Below are 17,453 nucleotides of genomic sequence, written 5' to 3'. Positions count from 1 at the left end.
TGGAAGAGCTCCACCCTCTCCAAGTTCAAATCAAGTCAGAAAGGCATCTTTGCCATGATTTACGCAGCATTTAAATGTAAAAGTAAATACTGTATTATCAGCTCGCACCAGATCTGCCTGCAGACAACAATTCTTCCTGTCTGGGACCATGCCCATGCACATTATTGTCATTAACAGCAATTTAAAAAAATAAAGTAATAAAGCGAGTATGAGCTGCTAGTCAGCGTGCTTACTGCTTGCTGTCTCTGCCATTAATTAGCCTTCCTGGGTACCAGCCACCTAACTACTAAATAAATGCATAAAGGAGAGCAGGAAAAGCTACGCCCAAGTAAAAAGAATAAAAAGGATGTCAACGTGTGCACTGCGTAACTCTGGGAGGGGCATTCGGTAGGCTGCAGGGTGCATGATGGACCCGGAAATGCACAGCATGGTGGTCCAGCTCACACACACCAAGATTTCAGCATTTGCTGGTCCCCTTCTCCCAGAGGGGAAAGCCCAGGAGCACTTCTGTCCCACTGGTCAGGTGGGCCCCTGGGGAGCTATGTCCACCCTGCCCTCCGAGACCCACTCCGACCACAGCATTTTGAATCACCTCAAGGCAGAACACATCACTCACTCTCATGTTCCAAGGGATTCCAACTCTTGACGACCCCTGCTTCCTCCCCGCTCCCTCCATCAACCCATCTGGCGATGGACACCACCCTCCTGGGCACAAGCCAGGGTCTCTCCTGCCTCAAGGCTCTGCACCTCGAACTTCTGCCCCTGCTCTTCCCTGAGCTGTCACGTCTCACCTTTCAGGACCCAGCTCGAATGTGCATCTCTGGGGGCCCTTCCCAAGGACAGGCCCCACCCTGCCGGTGTTTTGTTTTCCCCTCCAGCAATGGGAAGTCACCTGCTCATTCACCTGCACTGCCCATCTCCCTCCAACAGGATGCAGGTTGGCAGGGGGTGGGGCTGTGCTTGGGGGCAGGCCCTCCGGGTTTTCTAATCTCGGCACCTGGAAACAGCACCAACTACCTAGTAGGTAATCATTCACACCCAAGGAAGTGACTGTCTGGCTGAAGGCTGTGCTCTTGTTTTCTCTCCAACACATTTAGTTAAACTAGTAAGAATTAAGCAGATACCACTCAGCAGCGATTTCTAAATGATCAACGCTGTGCTAGCCTTCGCGTAAGTACATCTGTAATGAATGACAAGTAAAATGAAAACAACTCAAGCAGCATGGCAAGTTTCCATTTTTTATCTTTTGCCACTTGAGTCCACGTGCCCAGCCTGAAAAGCCACCCAACACCAGGCTCCTAGCGGAGTCCTCCACCCCAAGGCGGCCCTTCCAGCCTTTTCTCCCACTATTTATGCCTCACCACTTCCATACCTTTTCAGTCCGGACATCATCGATCGACTTTCTAGTCAAAAGGATTGAACTCTTAAACCACCAGACCCTACGTTCACCCACCTTCTTCTCCTTGCTCCGCTGGTCAAATCAATACTCCTATTTACATGATTATGACATAAAAAGGTACTGTAGTTCCAGCTCCCTCCTTAGGCATCTATTTTCCCCCCTCGGCCTCTGCAAGGCCATCTCTTCCTTTACTTGCCTGTACTGACCGCTGGCACTCAGCCTGCCAGGAAGATCTGCAGAGATGGCTCTGATCCCTTTTCTTGAAGACAAGGCACCGTCTTCCTGCTTCAACTGCGCTGATGACTCTCCAGGCCTGAGCACAGCTGCCACTCCTGGGACTGATCACAACCGTCCTGAAAACTGCTTCCCCCTTTTCTCCTGTTCCCAACTCAGTACTCTGCTCCTTCGTTGTGGAGCACAGGCTCCAGACACACAGGCTCAGCGGCCATGGCTCACGGGCCCAGCCGCTCCGTGGCATGCGAGATCTTCCCAGACCGGGGCACGAACCCGTGTCCCCTGCATCGGCAGGCGGACTCTCAACCACTGCGCCACCAGGGAAGCCCTCTGCTCCTTCTTGACTTAACCGCCTGTGTCAGTGGCTCACCGCTTCCCACAGCCTCCCAGAAACTTTCACACATGAAACTTTTTATCTTACGCACACACTTTGTTGGCAATTTGGACAAGCACTAAACTGTAACCTGGACACAAATTTCCCTCACAGGTTAAGATGTGGAGCTAGGGCCATCTAGCTTCCAGCACTGCTGCTGGTACATCTAAAGCCAATTTGATCCCTCGTTCTTTGTGCAGGTCTGGTTTTTTCCTACATGGAAGTAAAATCTTACCAATCTTCGGTATCCTGAGATTCAATTCTAATAGGCCTAGGTCTGAGTTTTTGTCATTCACTTGCCTGAGCGCTCAGTGGGCCACATCATCGTGGAAACACTCAGTCCTGGGTTTCCTCTCCTCTTTCTGAAATTCTTATCAGCCGCATCTTACCTCCTACATTGATCTTCTTCCTTTCTTACCTCTTCCTTTCTAGATTCTTTTTGTTCCCTTTCAGAACGATTTCTAACCAGACTTTTAAATGTCTGGTATCACATTTCCAACCACCAAGAACTCTTCCTTGTTCTCGGAAAGCCTTTTTTTATTGCAAACTCTTACCTCACAGAGGAAAGAACCTCTCCTCTCTGAGGTAAATATCAAGAGCCTACTGAAGTTACCTGCCTGCTCCCTGCATGGTCTTTAAGCTACCGTTCCCCCATCTGTGTTGTTCTTGTTCAAGGTGTTCCTGAAGTGGCTGGTGACCCTAAGTCATCTAACTCAGTGTTTAGGAAAGGGACCCTGCTGCACATGGAGAGAACTTGTCCAGAGAGGAATCCTTCAGCTCCCTCCCTGACTGCGGCCCCCGAGCCTGGCTGCTGCGGGTCTGCGGGGCCTAGGAAGGGAGCCTTTCCCCTCTCAGTGCCTCGTGTTCTGCTGGGCCTGGCGTCCCGAGGAACCTGAAGTCTTCTCCTGAGGTGCAGCGAGGTGGGGTGAGGTGCGTTATTCAGGGCCTGATTACTCATGTTTAGTTTCAACCCCTCCCTGCCATTAGCCTCACCCTGATGCTTCCATCCCTCATTCAAGGTCTGCTCTGCAAATCAGCTTGCTTTTAGCTGGTGTCCCTGCATTTAGGTTCCAGCTTCTCTGGTCTGCTGGCTCAGTCACTAGGTCCATCATCAAGTCTGCATAGACATCTTTTCTTCTCTCCTGTTCTCTGTCCTTGTTGGTCTATTCATTCTCTCACCAGGACAGAGTTAGAGCTAGAACCCTGCACCTGCATCTCTCTCTTTTTAAAAAATATTTATTTGGCTGCACCGGGTCTTAGTTGCAGCATGCAAACTCTTCGTTGCGGCACGTGGGATCTAGTTCCCCAACCAGGGATGGAACCTGGGCCCCCTGCATTGGGAGCGCGGAGTCCTGGCCACTGAACCGTCATGGAAGTCCCTCCACCTGCATCTCTTGAGGTGCAACAATTCAAAAGCCACTAACTATGAATATATTTGAAAACTAGAGATGAGAAGTATTAATAAAATTGAGAGCTTCTATCTTGATTATTTAAACATAATGCCTTTAAGAAAATAAAATTCTGATCCTTTCCTCAGATTACTTCATTTGATCATTTTACAGTTACGTTACAGTCAATATGCTAGTCACTGGGTGTTATTCATATAAATTCATATGTTGAAGTCCTAACCTCTATCACCTCCAAATGCGACCTTATTTAGAAATAAGGTTGTTGCAGATATCAGTAATTAAGATCAGGTCACACTAGAGTGGGGTGGCCCCTAACCCCACCTGAATGGCACCCCTATGAAAGGAGGAAAAATGTGAAGAGACAACACACACACACAGGGAGAATGCCATGTGAAGATGGGAGTTATGCTGCCCAAAGCCAAGAACTATCAGAAGCTGAGAGAAGCTTGGGACAGATCCTCCCTCAGACCTTCAGAGGGAGCGTGACCCAGCAGCATGTACACCTTAAACTTCCAGCCTCCAGAAACAGTGAGACAATAAATTTCAACTGCTTAAGCCACGCAGTCTGTAGTACTTTGCCACGGCCAGCCTAGCAAATGAATACGCTGGGTAAGCGAATAAGACTCAGTCTAAGTATCTGGGGAGCTCACCGTCTTAGAGGCAGGATCCAGACCCAGGGAAGCCCAGACCTACAGTGTAGCACTTACATTATGCACAAGACGTAAGGAAGTGGAGACGGCGCTGGCATCTGAGAAGCGCTGCGGCAGGGGTAGGCGCGGGGCTGCGGGGAGTGGACGGCTAAGTCTCCAGAACCCCTTCCCCAAGGAAACTGGGCCGGGGCTCTGCTCCAGCGCCAGCACCAGAACGACCCTGCTAGGCATATTTTAGAAGGTGAGAGGGTGTGATTCGGCAAGATTAGGTGGAGACAAGGAGGCCACTTAGGAAGCCTCTGCATTCATCCAGGAAATTATACGTGTTGAAATGATAATTTTCTCAGATATACTGAGTTAAATAGACTATATTGTTAAAGCTCATTTCACCTATTTTTGCTTTTTAAAAAAATGTCAACTAGAAAAAGTTACATTTCATATGTGGCTCGCCTTCTTCTATTGGACAGCGCTGTGTTAAGTGTTCAGCTAACACTGTGCTAGGGGAAGACACGACCGAACGACTTTTTTTCATTTACCTGTAGATTCCGTTCACTGCAGTTCCCTTTCTTCCGTTATGAAGGCTAGCAAGAGTTTCTGGCATTTGCAGGAATGGGGTCCTTGGATGGCTAAATGGGTAAGCTTCTCTAAAGAGAAAAAAGCTTCTCTAAAGAGGCCAGGCTCGTGCAAAAGAGACAAGTGGTTACAAGTAAAATAATGAACGGGAATTAGACAGGAAAAAGGACCTTGAGACATTTCTTCTTAAAAAGGATTTGGTATGGGTTATGTAAGTGGGTAAAACAGTGCCAAGAGCCCAAGTTCTTATTTTATCCAACTGCTGGAGGGTGGGGGAGGATGACAACCCGCCTCCATCCCCCAACGCTTTAGATCCTACAAATAGTAAAAGAAGCCTGATTGAGACATTAACAAACAGACAAAACAGAAACAAAAACAAAAAGACACTCTCTTAGGCTTCTGACAACCACAGAACAAAACCCAAAGGTCTTCCAAAGACCAAAAAAAAAAAGGCCAGAACAGATAGAGTATATATGATATGGTACTCACATCACACAGGACCTTGAGTCAATACACATTTGCAAGGGCCTTATTAGAGCAGGCTCCAGAGACAACAAATTGAAGAGTCACAAGTTCTCACCCACATGGAGGCTCGGGCTGGTAAGGGAGACATCACGTGAACAGAATAATCCTAATATAAAAGGAAGTATTCCCAAACTCTATAGTAGTAGCAGTCTTACAAAGTCATCAGAACTAGCTCACCTTGAAGCTTTCAAAAACTGGCAGGCCAAGCAGCTATTTAAGTGTGATACTATCCGGTAACTTAGTACCCAAGCCGAGTGTGGGCAATCTGTGCTGGCCTATCGGAATGATTCTCCTTCACCTCCCTCGGGAACAGCTATTAAGTAGCTCAATGGAAGAATTTTTGCAACTCACTTCTAACGCCTGATGCCAGGATGAAAACAAGTGTTCATATTAGGTTAAAGTGAATTCTGTGGCCCTATGGAAAAAACGGGTTTCAAATATTTCCAAACGTACATAAGACTAATAGTAACCCTCACATAACATCACAAAAGCCACACCTTAGTCTCAGTAATATTTAACATGATAATATTTTACTTGGCCAACAATGAACCCTACCTATGCTGGTATAAAATGATGTAATCGAGGCCCTATATTTGTATAGGATATGTTACCTCTCTGATCACTTCTTTGTCTCTTTGCTTTCTTCTAAACATTTTCTCCCATAAAACTCCAAAATGCTCGCCTAGTATCAGATCACCATGGGGATATTTTAGTGAGGATCCAATCGTCCAGGGACTGGTGCTGGATTTATAATCTGCCGTAACTCCCGCCATCCTGTGACAAGTCTGCTTCTTCACTCATCACACACCCACACACACGTAATGGCTCAGCTTGGCTGGGAGCCCATCAGCTTTGAGTCTGTGCTTTGTATTTAATCTTTCAAAATCAATACTTAAAACATTTTAATCTGATTTTAATCTGTCCTGACTACTATTTCCATTGTTTAAAAACAACACGAACCAACACTGAGTCTCAATGACTTGTATCAATTCACAAGATTAATCTTTCAAAACAACAGCCCAGCAGGATATTTTATTAATGTAGATCCTGAGGCAGCTAATCAAGCCTCCAGGAATCATTTTTCTTAAAGAGTTGCTATGAGAGACAGAGACAGAGAGAGAGAGAGAGACACGGAGGGGGAGGGAGAGAGAGGGGGACAGAGAGGGAAGAAAAAAAGAGTTGCTATAAGGAAAAACATTCATACAGCATTAAGCAGAAATCCTCTTCAGAAGGGGGGCGGGGCGGGGCAGAGTCAACCAGCCAATCAGTGAAGGTTCTGCTAGTCAACCAGCCAATCAGCGAAGGTTCTGCTATGAAATGTGGTTTGCAATTCTCTTGAAAATGAGTAATAAATTGTTACTGCAAGAGGTGATTTCAAGCCAACTTTCTCTGCTTTTCAACAAGGATTGAAAACTCTGTGCCTCTAGATGACAGAGAACAGACAGGGGTATAAGACAAAATGAAAACCCACACTCAGCCTCCCTTGGGGAGACGAGAATCTGACAAATAAAGGGGGCCTGCTGCTGCTATAGCCAAAAAAATAAAAATAAAGGAAACAAGTGTTGGCCAAGATGTGTGGAAACTGGAACCCTTGCCACTGACGGTGGGAATGTAAAATGGTGCAGCCACTGTGGAAAAGAGGTTGGCAGTTCTCAAAAAGTTAAACGTAGAATTACCATATGATCCAGCAATTCCACTTTCCAGTACATACCCAAAAGAACTGAAAGCAGGAACTTAATGGCTGACAATGTAAAAATACCTGGAAGTAAACCCTATAAATAGGTTCTTTAAAAAAGATAAGCTACATTAAAATAATCTATATTTAAAAGACTGGAGAAGTGTTGATTGTCATTTTTCCAACCACCTAAAATGCTTCTTTTGTTTATCATCTTAGGATGATAAACAAAAGAAGCCAAAAAGTTGGCTTGGCCAAAAGGTTCCTTGGGTGTTTAAGTAAAAATAAGACATTTCTCATTTCACCAAGAACTTTACTGAAAAACATATTCACCGGTTTTTTTTTTTAATTTATTTTTGGCTGCATTGGGTCTTCGTTGCCGCATGGGCTTTTCTCTGGTTGCGGTGAGCAGGGGCTACTCTTCGTTGAAGTGCGTGGGCTTCTCATTGTGGTGGCTTCTCTTGTTGCGGAGCATGGGATCTAGGCACGTGGGCTTCAGTGGTTGCAGCACGTGGGCTCAGTAGTTGTGGCGCACGGGCTTAGTTGCTCCGTGGCATATATTCACCATTTTATTCCACTACCTTCTGCCATTTTTCAGGCAACTTCCTAATTTCATCTTCCCAAAACTTTTAATCTTTTTTTGATGTATTTTTTTTTACACGGCAGGTTATTAGTTACCTATTTTATACATTAGTGTATATATGTCCATCCCAATCTCCCAATTCATCACACCACCACCACCAGCCCCCCTACCCCGCCAGCTTTCCCCCCTTGGTGTCCATACGCCAAAACGTTTTATCTTTTTGAGCAAAGAACTGTCCCAGGTGCCTTTTAGTCTTCCAGGGAATTGAAATGTTTTCCATTAAGAGAATTTTGTAAAGACTGAAATAAATGGAAATCCAAAGGTGTAATGTCCGGTGAATACGGCAGATGAATCAGAACATCCCAGCCAAGCTGTAATAGTTTTTGCCTGGTCATCAAAGAAACATGCAGTCTTGCGTTATCCTGATGAAAGATTATGTGTTTTCTGTTGACTAATTCCGGATGCTTTTGGTCGAGTGCTACTTTCAGTGGGTCTAACTGGGAGCAGTACTGGTTGGAATGAATCGTTTGGTTTTCCGGAAGGAGCTCATAATACAGGACTCCCTTCCAATCCCACCACATATACATAACATCACCTTCTTTGGCTGAAGACTGGACTTTGGTGTGCTTGGTGGTGGCTCATTTCACTTGCCCCACGATCTCGTCCGTTCTACGTTATTGTACAGTATCACTTTTCATCACCCATCACAGTTTGTTTTAAAAACCGAACATTTTCATTATGTTTAAGTACAGAATCGTATGCGGAAATACTGTCAAGAGGCTTTTTTCTCTCAACTTACATGGAACCCAAACATCAAAGCGATGCACATAACCAAGCTGGTGCAAATGATTTTCAACGCTCGATTTGGATATTTTGAGTATGTCGGCTATCTCCCGAGTGGTATAACACTGATTGTTCTCAATTAATGTCTCTAGTTGATCGCTATCAACTTCAACTGGTCTACCCGACCGTGGAGCATCGTCCAGCGAGAAATCTCCAGCACGAAACTTCACAAACCACTTTTGACACCTTCCATCAGTCAAAGCACCTTCTCCATACACTGCACAAATCTTTTTGTGCATTTCAGTTGTTTTTACTTTTCTTGAAATAATAAAGCATAATATGCTGAAAGTTTTTTCTTCCATCTTTAATATTAAAATGGCTACACAAAAATTCACAGATTTTGATAATTTTTAAAAAATGCATACTCATGGGCTTCCCTGGTGGCGCAGTGGTTGAGAGTCCACCTGCCGACGCAGGGGACATGGGTTCTTGCCCCAGTCCGGGAGCATCCCACATGCCGCAGAGCGGCTAGGCCCGTGAGCCATGGCCGCTGAGCCTGCGCGTCTGGAGCCTATGCTCCACAACGGGAGACGCCACAACAGTGAGAGGCCCGCGTAGCGCAAAAAAAAAAAAAAAAAAGGCATACTCATATGACAGCTGTCACAATACAATCTAACAAAACTGTTTCAAATGAAGTTAAAGACAACTAAGTGCTACTAGAGCCATCTTACGGAAAAAACCAAATGAACTTTTTGGCCAACCCAATATATGCTGCCCTCAGCTGTGTGCTATGTGTTCTGTGCAGTGCCCTGCATACAGTAATTTAATAAATGTCTGCCAATAATGATGACCATGAAGAACTTCAAATGAACCAGTTACCAGGGAAAGTCTTCAACTCTGGAACAAGTTACATCCAAAGGTTCTTTTAAATGTCAATCTGAGACATCCTACAGCTAAAAGGATAAAAAAGAGATATCTACTGCATACTGTTTGCATTAAAGAAAAATTAGAAATGTAAATTATAAACAAATAAATGACAGAATTAAAGACTCTTATTTTTACATAAAACCCTGAAAAGATGGGCAAGTTCAAAGATATGCACGTTATTTGCGGGTGGTGGTGGTGGTTCTGTCACTAGAAAGCTAATAATTTATACAAATCTCAACTACTTCCAGTGTTTTAGGAAAAAATTATCCTTAAAAACTTAATTCTAGGCACACCACGGGCGGGCCAGTGAAGCCAGCGGCCCTCGCACGTGATCCGGGACCAGCTTCGTCACTTGGTGGTTCCATCTGTCTGTCCGTCCATGGGTGCCATCATGGCGGACGCAGCCAGTCAGGTGCTCTGGGCTCTGGTCTCACCATCCTGTCCCAGCCACTCATGTACATGAAGGTGCTCATCCAGGTGGGATATGAGCCTCCTCCTCCAAAAACAGAATGAAATATTTTTGGGGCAGCAATTTTATCAGCTTCCTGGTCCTCTCATTATGCTCAGCACATTGCAAGCATCAGTGGGAAGCGTGGGTTGTTCACAGGCTTAACTCCAAGACTGTGTTCAGGGGTCCTTGGAACTGTGGTCCATGGTAAAGTTTTACAGCATTACCAGGAGTGTGACAAGGCTGAGGAGTCAGGATCTGGAAATGTACAGAAAGAAGTTTCTTCTTCCTTTGACTGAGTTATCAAGGAGACAACTCGAGAGGTGACGGCTCATTCTGCTGCTACTCTCATCATACATCCCTTCCACGTGATCACTCTGAGATCTGTGGTACAATTCATTGGCAGAGAATCCAAGTATTGTGGATTTTGTGACTTCCTAGCAACTATCTATTGGGAAGAAGCCATCCTAGGATTTTTTGCGGGTCTTTTTCCTCGCCTCCTAGGTGACAGCATTTCTTTGTGGCTCTGTAACTCACTGGCCTACCTCGTCAATACTTATGCACTGGAAGGTGGGGTTTCCACCATGAATGAAATGAAGAGTTATTCCCAAGCTGTCACAGGATTTTTTGCCAGTATGTTGACATATCCCTTTGTGCTTGTCACTAATCTTATGGCTGTCAACAACCGTGGGCTTGCTGGTGGATGCCCTCCCTACTCCCCAGTATATTCTTCTTGGATAGACTGCTGGTGCATGCTACAAAAAGAGGGAAATATGAGCGGAGGAAATAGCTTGCTTTCCCAGAAGGCCCCCTATGAGAAGACTTATTGTTGTGACTTAAGAATGTTAATTTGGGGCTTCCCTGGTGGCGCAGTGGTTGAGAATCCGCCTGCCAATGCAGGGGACACGGGTTCAATCCCTGGTCTGGGAAGATCCCACATGCCGTGGAGCAACTAAGGCGGTGCACCACAACTACTGAACCTGTGCTCTAGAGCCTGTGAGCCACAACTACTGAGCCCGCGTGCCGCAACTACTGAAGCCCGCATGCCTAGAGCCCATGCTCCACAACGAGAGAAGCCACCGCACTGAGAAGCCTGTGCACAGCAACGAAGAGCAGCCCCCGCTCACCGCAACTAGAGAAAGCCTGCCCTCAGCAAAGAAGACCCAACACTGCCAAAAAATAAAGATAAAATAAATAATAAAATTAAAAAAAAAAAAAGAATGTTAATTTGAAGATGTGGGGCAGGGACAGTGACATATCTACAGTCCCAGATGCATAAAATTATGGGAGAGAATGTTGATTTCTATACAGTGTGGTGCGTTTTTTAATAATCATTTAATCTTGGGAAAATGGGGGAGAAACCTTAATTCTATCATTTTATAAATATTGCTTAGTTCTTTCTACATAACTGAGCCCACTGTGTGTTCACCTAAGTTCAAAGACTCTAGATCTAGAAAGCACCAAATAAGCACCAACTCCATCAAACCATGTGCTACTCAACAATAAAATAAGGGCAAAATGCAATAAAATATTCAAATTATGGTTCCAATACTGCTGCAAACATCCAACCACTGGCTGGCAGGCAGCATTCTCATTCAATAACTCAAAATATTTGTGCATCAGCTTAAGTACTCCAAATTCAGAGTACGAAAGGCAACTAAAAGTGGTGGAAATTGCATATTTAAAAATGCAGGGAGTTCAAATGCCCCAAACCATGAAGGGTGATTCAATTAAAAGTGACGCTGTAAAATATTTTAACGGCTTGGAAAGCTATTCAATATGTCAAAAGGCAGGAAAACAGCTTATAAACATATAAGGGGGAATCCATTCTTTCAAAAAACAAAGATGTCCAGAACACAGACTGGGAAAATTTTTAAGTTACTTACCTGGATGGTAAATTACAGTTAATTTCTTTCTGTTTTGTTTTGTTTGTTTTTTAGCTTTACCTGTGTTTTCTAGATTTTTCACGATGACCATATATTTTTTCCTTAACACAGGATACACACTAAGAGTCACCATAATAATCATCTGTAAAAAATCAATTTAGAATCTGTCTTTTTTAATGAAAGGCTGTAAGAAGTAGCAAATAGGTTCCTGAGATGATACGCACTCAAGTCATAACGTACAATGACTGTAAATCTAAGTTCCATGACCTGATAGTGGTTTGGTAGTGGAGAAAGATGGAAAAATAACCTCAGAAGAGTTTTCTCTTTACGTTCTGATTACTAAGAATCACGTACTGCAAATTTTTGCCTAAATGTTGACTGTTTGGTGACTTCTCCATAAACCTTTGGTGGCCCCGTGCTGACCTGAGATATCCCTTCTCCAGGCCTCTGACCAGGCCATCTGTTCTACCAGTTAGCACAAACTTGAGAGCCAATTCATCACTTACTGATTGTGACCTAGGTCAAGTTACTTTATCTGTCCACGCCTTGGTTCCTATGTCTGTAAAACAGGGATAACCATAGTATGTGTCTCAGAAGGTAGTTCAAAGGTTTCAGTGAGTACATGTGAAACATTATACATACTAATTGCACCATAAATATAACTATCACTGTTATTATCACTCCAACCACCACCAGAATCTGCCACTCTATTCCTGCTTGTCTATTCTTCTTCCCCAACTACCTAAAATAAAATAACACAGGTTCTCTCTATAAACTCCCAGTAGATATCTAATTTCAAGGGAATTAATTTCCAGTTATGGTCAACTAGGTAATTCAGACCAACCCTCCTGATGAGGACAGCTAGAAAAGCAACATAAAATATTTTTCAAAAGCACTTAGTTAGAGACTTCCCTAGTGGTCCAGTGGTTAAGACTCTGCGCTCCCAATGCAGGGGGCCTGGGTTTGATCCCTGGTCAGGGAACTAGATCCCACGTGCCGCAAATAAAGATCCCACGTGTCACAATGAAGATCCCACACTCGGCAACAAAGATCCCACGTGCGGCAACTAAGACTCAGCGCAGCCACATAACTAAATACTCTTTAAAAAGCACTTAGTTAAAGGCAGTAGGGACCTAAAAAGACAGGGAAGATTTCCTAGGTCAGTAACCAGAGGAGGATGAAAGTCCAAGGAGATGAATATAGCTCACAGGGCTTTTTTCCTCTGGGGATGATGAAAGATCCTAAAGGGAGTAGCTGAGCAGTGCTTTTAACAGCCTGTAAGGACCAATGGGAAAGGGACTGGAGTCCAGGGGCAGGAGGGAGAGAAGAAAGGAAACATACTTGGAAATACACTAGTGGTTTGGAGTTGATACCCCAAGGCAGGCTGAACCTAGAAGGGTAATCCAGAATTGACAGGACTTCACAGAGACTGCAGCTCAACTTCCAATCCTCTCAATCGGTGAAATGAGAGATCCTGGATCTCTAGTTCATCAAACTCCAGGTAGAAGCAAATCAAACATTCTCTGGAGCATAACATTAGCCTAGGCCTTAAATTAATCTATAAGCATTTGTGTAAATAAAACATATGGCTCACAATCAAAAATAACTTGACAAACAAGGAAACAAAATAAAATGAATAAATAACCAGCAGAAACAGACAACAGGAAAAGATCCACAGGGACCCCAAACATAGGAATTACCAGACAGAGACTCCAAGTATACTTTTCATGTTCAAAGACACAAAAGACAAAAATTGAGAATTTCATCTCTGATCTAGGTACAATTAAAAAAAACTATTTTAAATTATAAAACTGAAAACCATAACAACTAAAATTAAGAACTCAATGGATGGGACTTCATGGTAGACTAGATATAGCTGGAGAAATCATTAGTAAGCCAAAAGATGGGTCAAAAGAAAAGCTATCAAATGAGGCATGGAAAAACACACAGGACAGAGTAACAGTGTCTACGATGTTTGTTTTTGGAGTCCTAGAGAAAAGAGAAATAGGCAGAAGCAATATTTAAATACTTAAATACTTAGATAATGGCTGATAACTGTCTAAAACTGATGAAAGACATCAAACCACAGATTCAAGGAGCTCTACAAGCCGAAGACAGTCAGCCTTCCATATCCTCAGATTGTGTATCCATGCACTGAAACTACTCAGGGGAAAAAAAATTCAGAAAATTCATAATAGCAAAACTCGAATTTGCCACGGGCCAACTATTTACATAGCATTTACATTATATTTACAACTATTTACATAGCATTTACATTATATTTATAACTATTTACATAGCATTTACATTGCATTAGGTATTTTAAGTAATCTAAAGATGATTGCAAGTATACAGGAGGATATTTGACGGTTACATGCAAATACTAGAACCATTTCACATAACAGACTGGAGCATCACAGATTTTGGTATTGGGGGTAGGGGTGTCCTGGAACCAATCCCCCAAGGATGGCAAGGGACTATACATTTTTTAAAAATCCAAACCTAGGTACACAGTAAAATTGCTGAAAATCAGATTCAAAGAGAAAATCTACTAAGTAGTCAGAGATAAGGGACACATTATCTTCAAAGGAACAACAATCTGACAGTTAATTCCAATAAGCTATTGATAATATTGAACACCAAGATATTGACCAGGAATAGAATTAAGAATAAGATCTTTAAAATGATGAAAGAAATTCTATTCCCGATGAACCTATCTTGAAGAAAGACACTAAAACAGGTATTTGGTGAAAGAATATATATCACCAGCCAACCTTAAGAAAATTCTAAAGTGTGTTTTGGAAGACAAAAAATTATCCCAAAATGAAGGTCAGAGATACAAAAGGCAGGAAGAATAACAAAGAGAATATGTAAATCTAAATCAGAGGCTTTCAAACTCACTGCATCTTTGAATCACCGGAGTTGTTTTTTTTTTTTTTTTCCACATCTTTATTGGAGTATAATTGCTTTACAATGGTGTGTTAGTTTCTGCTTTATAACAAAGTGAATCAGTTATACATATACGTATGTTCCCATATCTCCTCCCTCTTGCGTCTCCCTCCCTCCCACCCTCCCTATCCCACCTATCCAGGTAGTCACAAAGCACCGAGCTGATCTCCCTGTGCTATGCGGCTGCTTCCCACTAGCTATCTATTTTATGTTTGGTAGTGTATATATGTCCATGCCACTCTCTCACTTTGTCACATATCCTCCCCATATCCCCCTCCCCATATCCTCAAGTCCATTCTCTAGTAGGTCTGTGTCTTTATTCCCGTCTTACCCCTAGGTTCTTCATGACATTTTTTTCCTTATATTCCATATATATGCGTTAGCATACGGTATTTGTCTTTCTCCTTCTGACTTACTTCACTCTGTATGACAGACTCTAGGTCCATCGACCTCACTACAAATAACTCAATTTCGTTTCTTTTTATGGCTGAGTAATATTCCATTGTATATATGTGCCACATCTTCTTTATCCATTCATCTGTGATGGACACTTAGCTTGCTTCCATCTCCTGGCTATTGTAAATAGAGCTGCAATGAACATTTTGGTACATGACTCTTTTTGAATTATGGTTTTCTCAGGGTATATGCCCAGTAGTGGGATTGCTGGGTCATATGGTAGTTCTATTTTTAGTTTTTTAAGGAACCTCCATACTGTTCTCCATAGTAGCTGTACAAAAATATGGAACGCTTCACGAATTTGCGTGTCATCCTTGCGCAGGGGCCATGCTAATCTTCTCTGTATCGTTCCAATTTTAGTATATGTGCTGCCGAAGCGAGCACCGGAGGAGTTTTTAAGAAACACTAATGCTTGACACCCTCCCTCAAGAGACCCTGATGAAATCTGTCTGAACTGGAGTGCAGACAATCTGTGTTCTGTAAATGTTCCCCCAGATGATACCAGTGTGCCTCCAAAGTTCATAATCACTGATCTAAATTCATTTGACTGTATAAAACATGGCTTGTATAAGGTCTTCTGGGGTTTAAATGAAATTAACATACGTAACAACAATGGCAAAAATGCTGAGAGGGGTTAAGTAGAGTTAAAGTGTTCTAATAACCTTCTACTGAGCAGGAGGAGGGCAAAAATACCAATTAATACCAATTAAGTGAAAGATATTGAAATGTCTAAAGTAACCACTAAAGGGAAAACAAAAGATTATACAAATATGTTCCAAAGTAATAGGAGAGAGAAGTAAAATAATAACCACCTCCAAAGGAGTTAAATAAGGGAATAAACATAGCAACCTAAATGTTCATTGATAAGTGAATGAATAAAAATAAATGGTGTACACACACACACGAATATTATTTAGCTATGAAAAAGGATATCCTACCATTTGCAACAACAACATAATCCCCTTGAGGGGATTACGCTAAGTGAAATAAGTCAGATGGAGGAAGATAAATACTGTATAATCTCACTTATATGTGGACTCTAAAAACACTGAACTTGTAAATATAGAGAAAAGATCACTCATTGTCAGAGGTGGGAGGTGGGGGTTGAGGAGTGGAGGGCAGGCAAAATATGTGAAGATGGTCAAAAGGTACAAACTTCTAGTTATAATATAAATAAGTCCTGGGGATGTAATGTACAGCATGGTGACTATAATTAATAACACTGTATTGTATATTTTAAAGTTGCTAAGGGAGTTAATCTTAAAAGTTCTCGGGCTTCCCTGGTGGCGCAGTGGTTGAGAGTCCGCCTGCCAATGCAGGGGACGCGGGTTTGTGCCCCAGTCCAGGAAGATCCCACATGCCGCAGAGCGGCTGGGCCCGTGAGCCATAGCCACTGAGCCTGCGCATCCAGAGCCTGTGCTCCACAACGGGAGAGGCCACAACAGTGAGAGGCCCGCGTACCGCAAAAAAAAAAAAAAAGTTCTCATCACACACACGAGAAAATATGTAACTATCTGTGGTGATGGATGTTAACTAGTCTTACTGTGGTGATCATTTCACAACACATACAAATATCAAATCATTATGTTGTGCACCTGAAACTAATATAATGTAGTGTGTCAATTACACTTCAATTTGAAAAAAAAGAAACATAAGAACCAGCAGAGCAAACAAAAAACACTAAATAAGAAGGTAGATGAAAACCCAAATACTTTAGCAATCACATTAAATGTAAATGGACTAAATATTCCAGTAAAAGACAAACACTGTCTCCTAAGTAAACAAAAGAAAAATCAACCATAAACACATCTAAAACACAAAGATGGAAATAGCAGACAAAGTACTGACAAAGGCAAAAACCTTACTGGAGATAACAAGGGAAACTATAACTCTGAGAAGTCCAATTCTTGAGGAATAGATAGCAATTTTAAATCTGTATGCACCTAATGACAGCCTCAAAATAAGCAAAGCAAAACTTGTCAGAATAACAAGGAGAAAAACAACTTTTCCAAAATCACAGTGGGAGATTTTTAACATACCTTTCTCAATAAAAGAAAAAAAGAAGATGTAAAAAATCTTAAGAATAAAGATCTGAACAACATGAAAACAGCATGATCAGAATACATATAAAACATTGGAAGTAACAACTACAGAATAAACATTTTCTCTATGCACACAACAAAAATTCTATCATAAACTAGGTCATAAAGCAAGTCTCAATAAATTTCAAAAACCTGAAATCATACAGACTAATTCTCTGACCACAATGCAGTTAACTTAGAAATAAACAGCAAAAAGACAACCAGATAATCTCCACATCTTTGGAAATTAAGAAGTGTACTTCTAAATTACCTGGGTAAAAAAATTAAATCACAACGGTAAAATCTATTTTTTTACTTGAATGATAATGCAAATATTATATATCAAAACTTGCATGTCGTTTAATGGTACAAATTTGTAAACAGCAGATAAACTCTGGAGATCTAACATTCAGCACAGTGATTACAATCAACATACTGTTTTATAAACTTCAAAGTTGCTAGAAGACTAGATCTTAATAGCTCTCACCACCAAAAAGAAATT

At 42.3% G+C, this 17,453-nt stretch overlaps 2 protein-coding genes and 1 non-coding gene across 7 annotated transcripts in view; 1 reads left to right on the top strand and 2 right to left on the bottom strand.

Annotated features, from left to right (window-relative positions):
- Positions 1-17,453, bottom strand: part of APLP2 (amyloid beta precursor like protein 2) — a 71,136-nt gene that overhangs the window by 44,333 nt on the left and 9,350 nt on the right. The gene's annotated exons all lie outside the window — the stretch shown is intronic.
- LOC115844621 (mitochondrial carrier homolog 2-like) overlaps positions 9,523-17,453 on the top strand; it is a 16,889-nt gene continuing 8,958 nt past the window's right edge. The window contains 2 exon segments of the mRNA XM_060303756.1: positions 9,523-9,544; positions 9,547-10,443. Of these exon segments, the coding sequence (XP_060159739.1) occupies positions 9,523-9,544; positions 9,547-10,443 (919 nt within the window).
- On the bottom strand, positions 15,148-15,254 carry LOC115844900 (U6 spliceosomal RNA). Its single transcript, XR_004036250.1, has one exon. It is a non-coding gene; the product is annotated as a U6 spliceosomal RNA (small nuclear RNA).

Source organism: Globicephala melas, chromosome 8, assembly GCF_963455315.2.
Source record: "Globicephala melas chromosome 8, mGloMel1.2, whole genome shotgun sequence".
In the NCBI taxonomy this organism is placed as follows: Eukaryota; Metazoa; Chordata; class Mammalia; order Artiodactyla; family Delphinidae; genus Globicephala; species Globicephala melas.
This window is presented reverse-complemented; position numbering and strand designations above follow the sequence as displayed.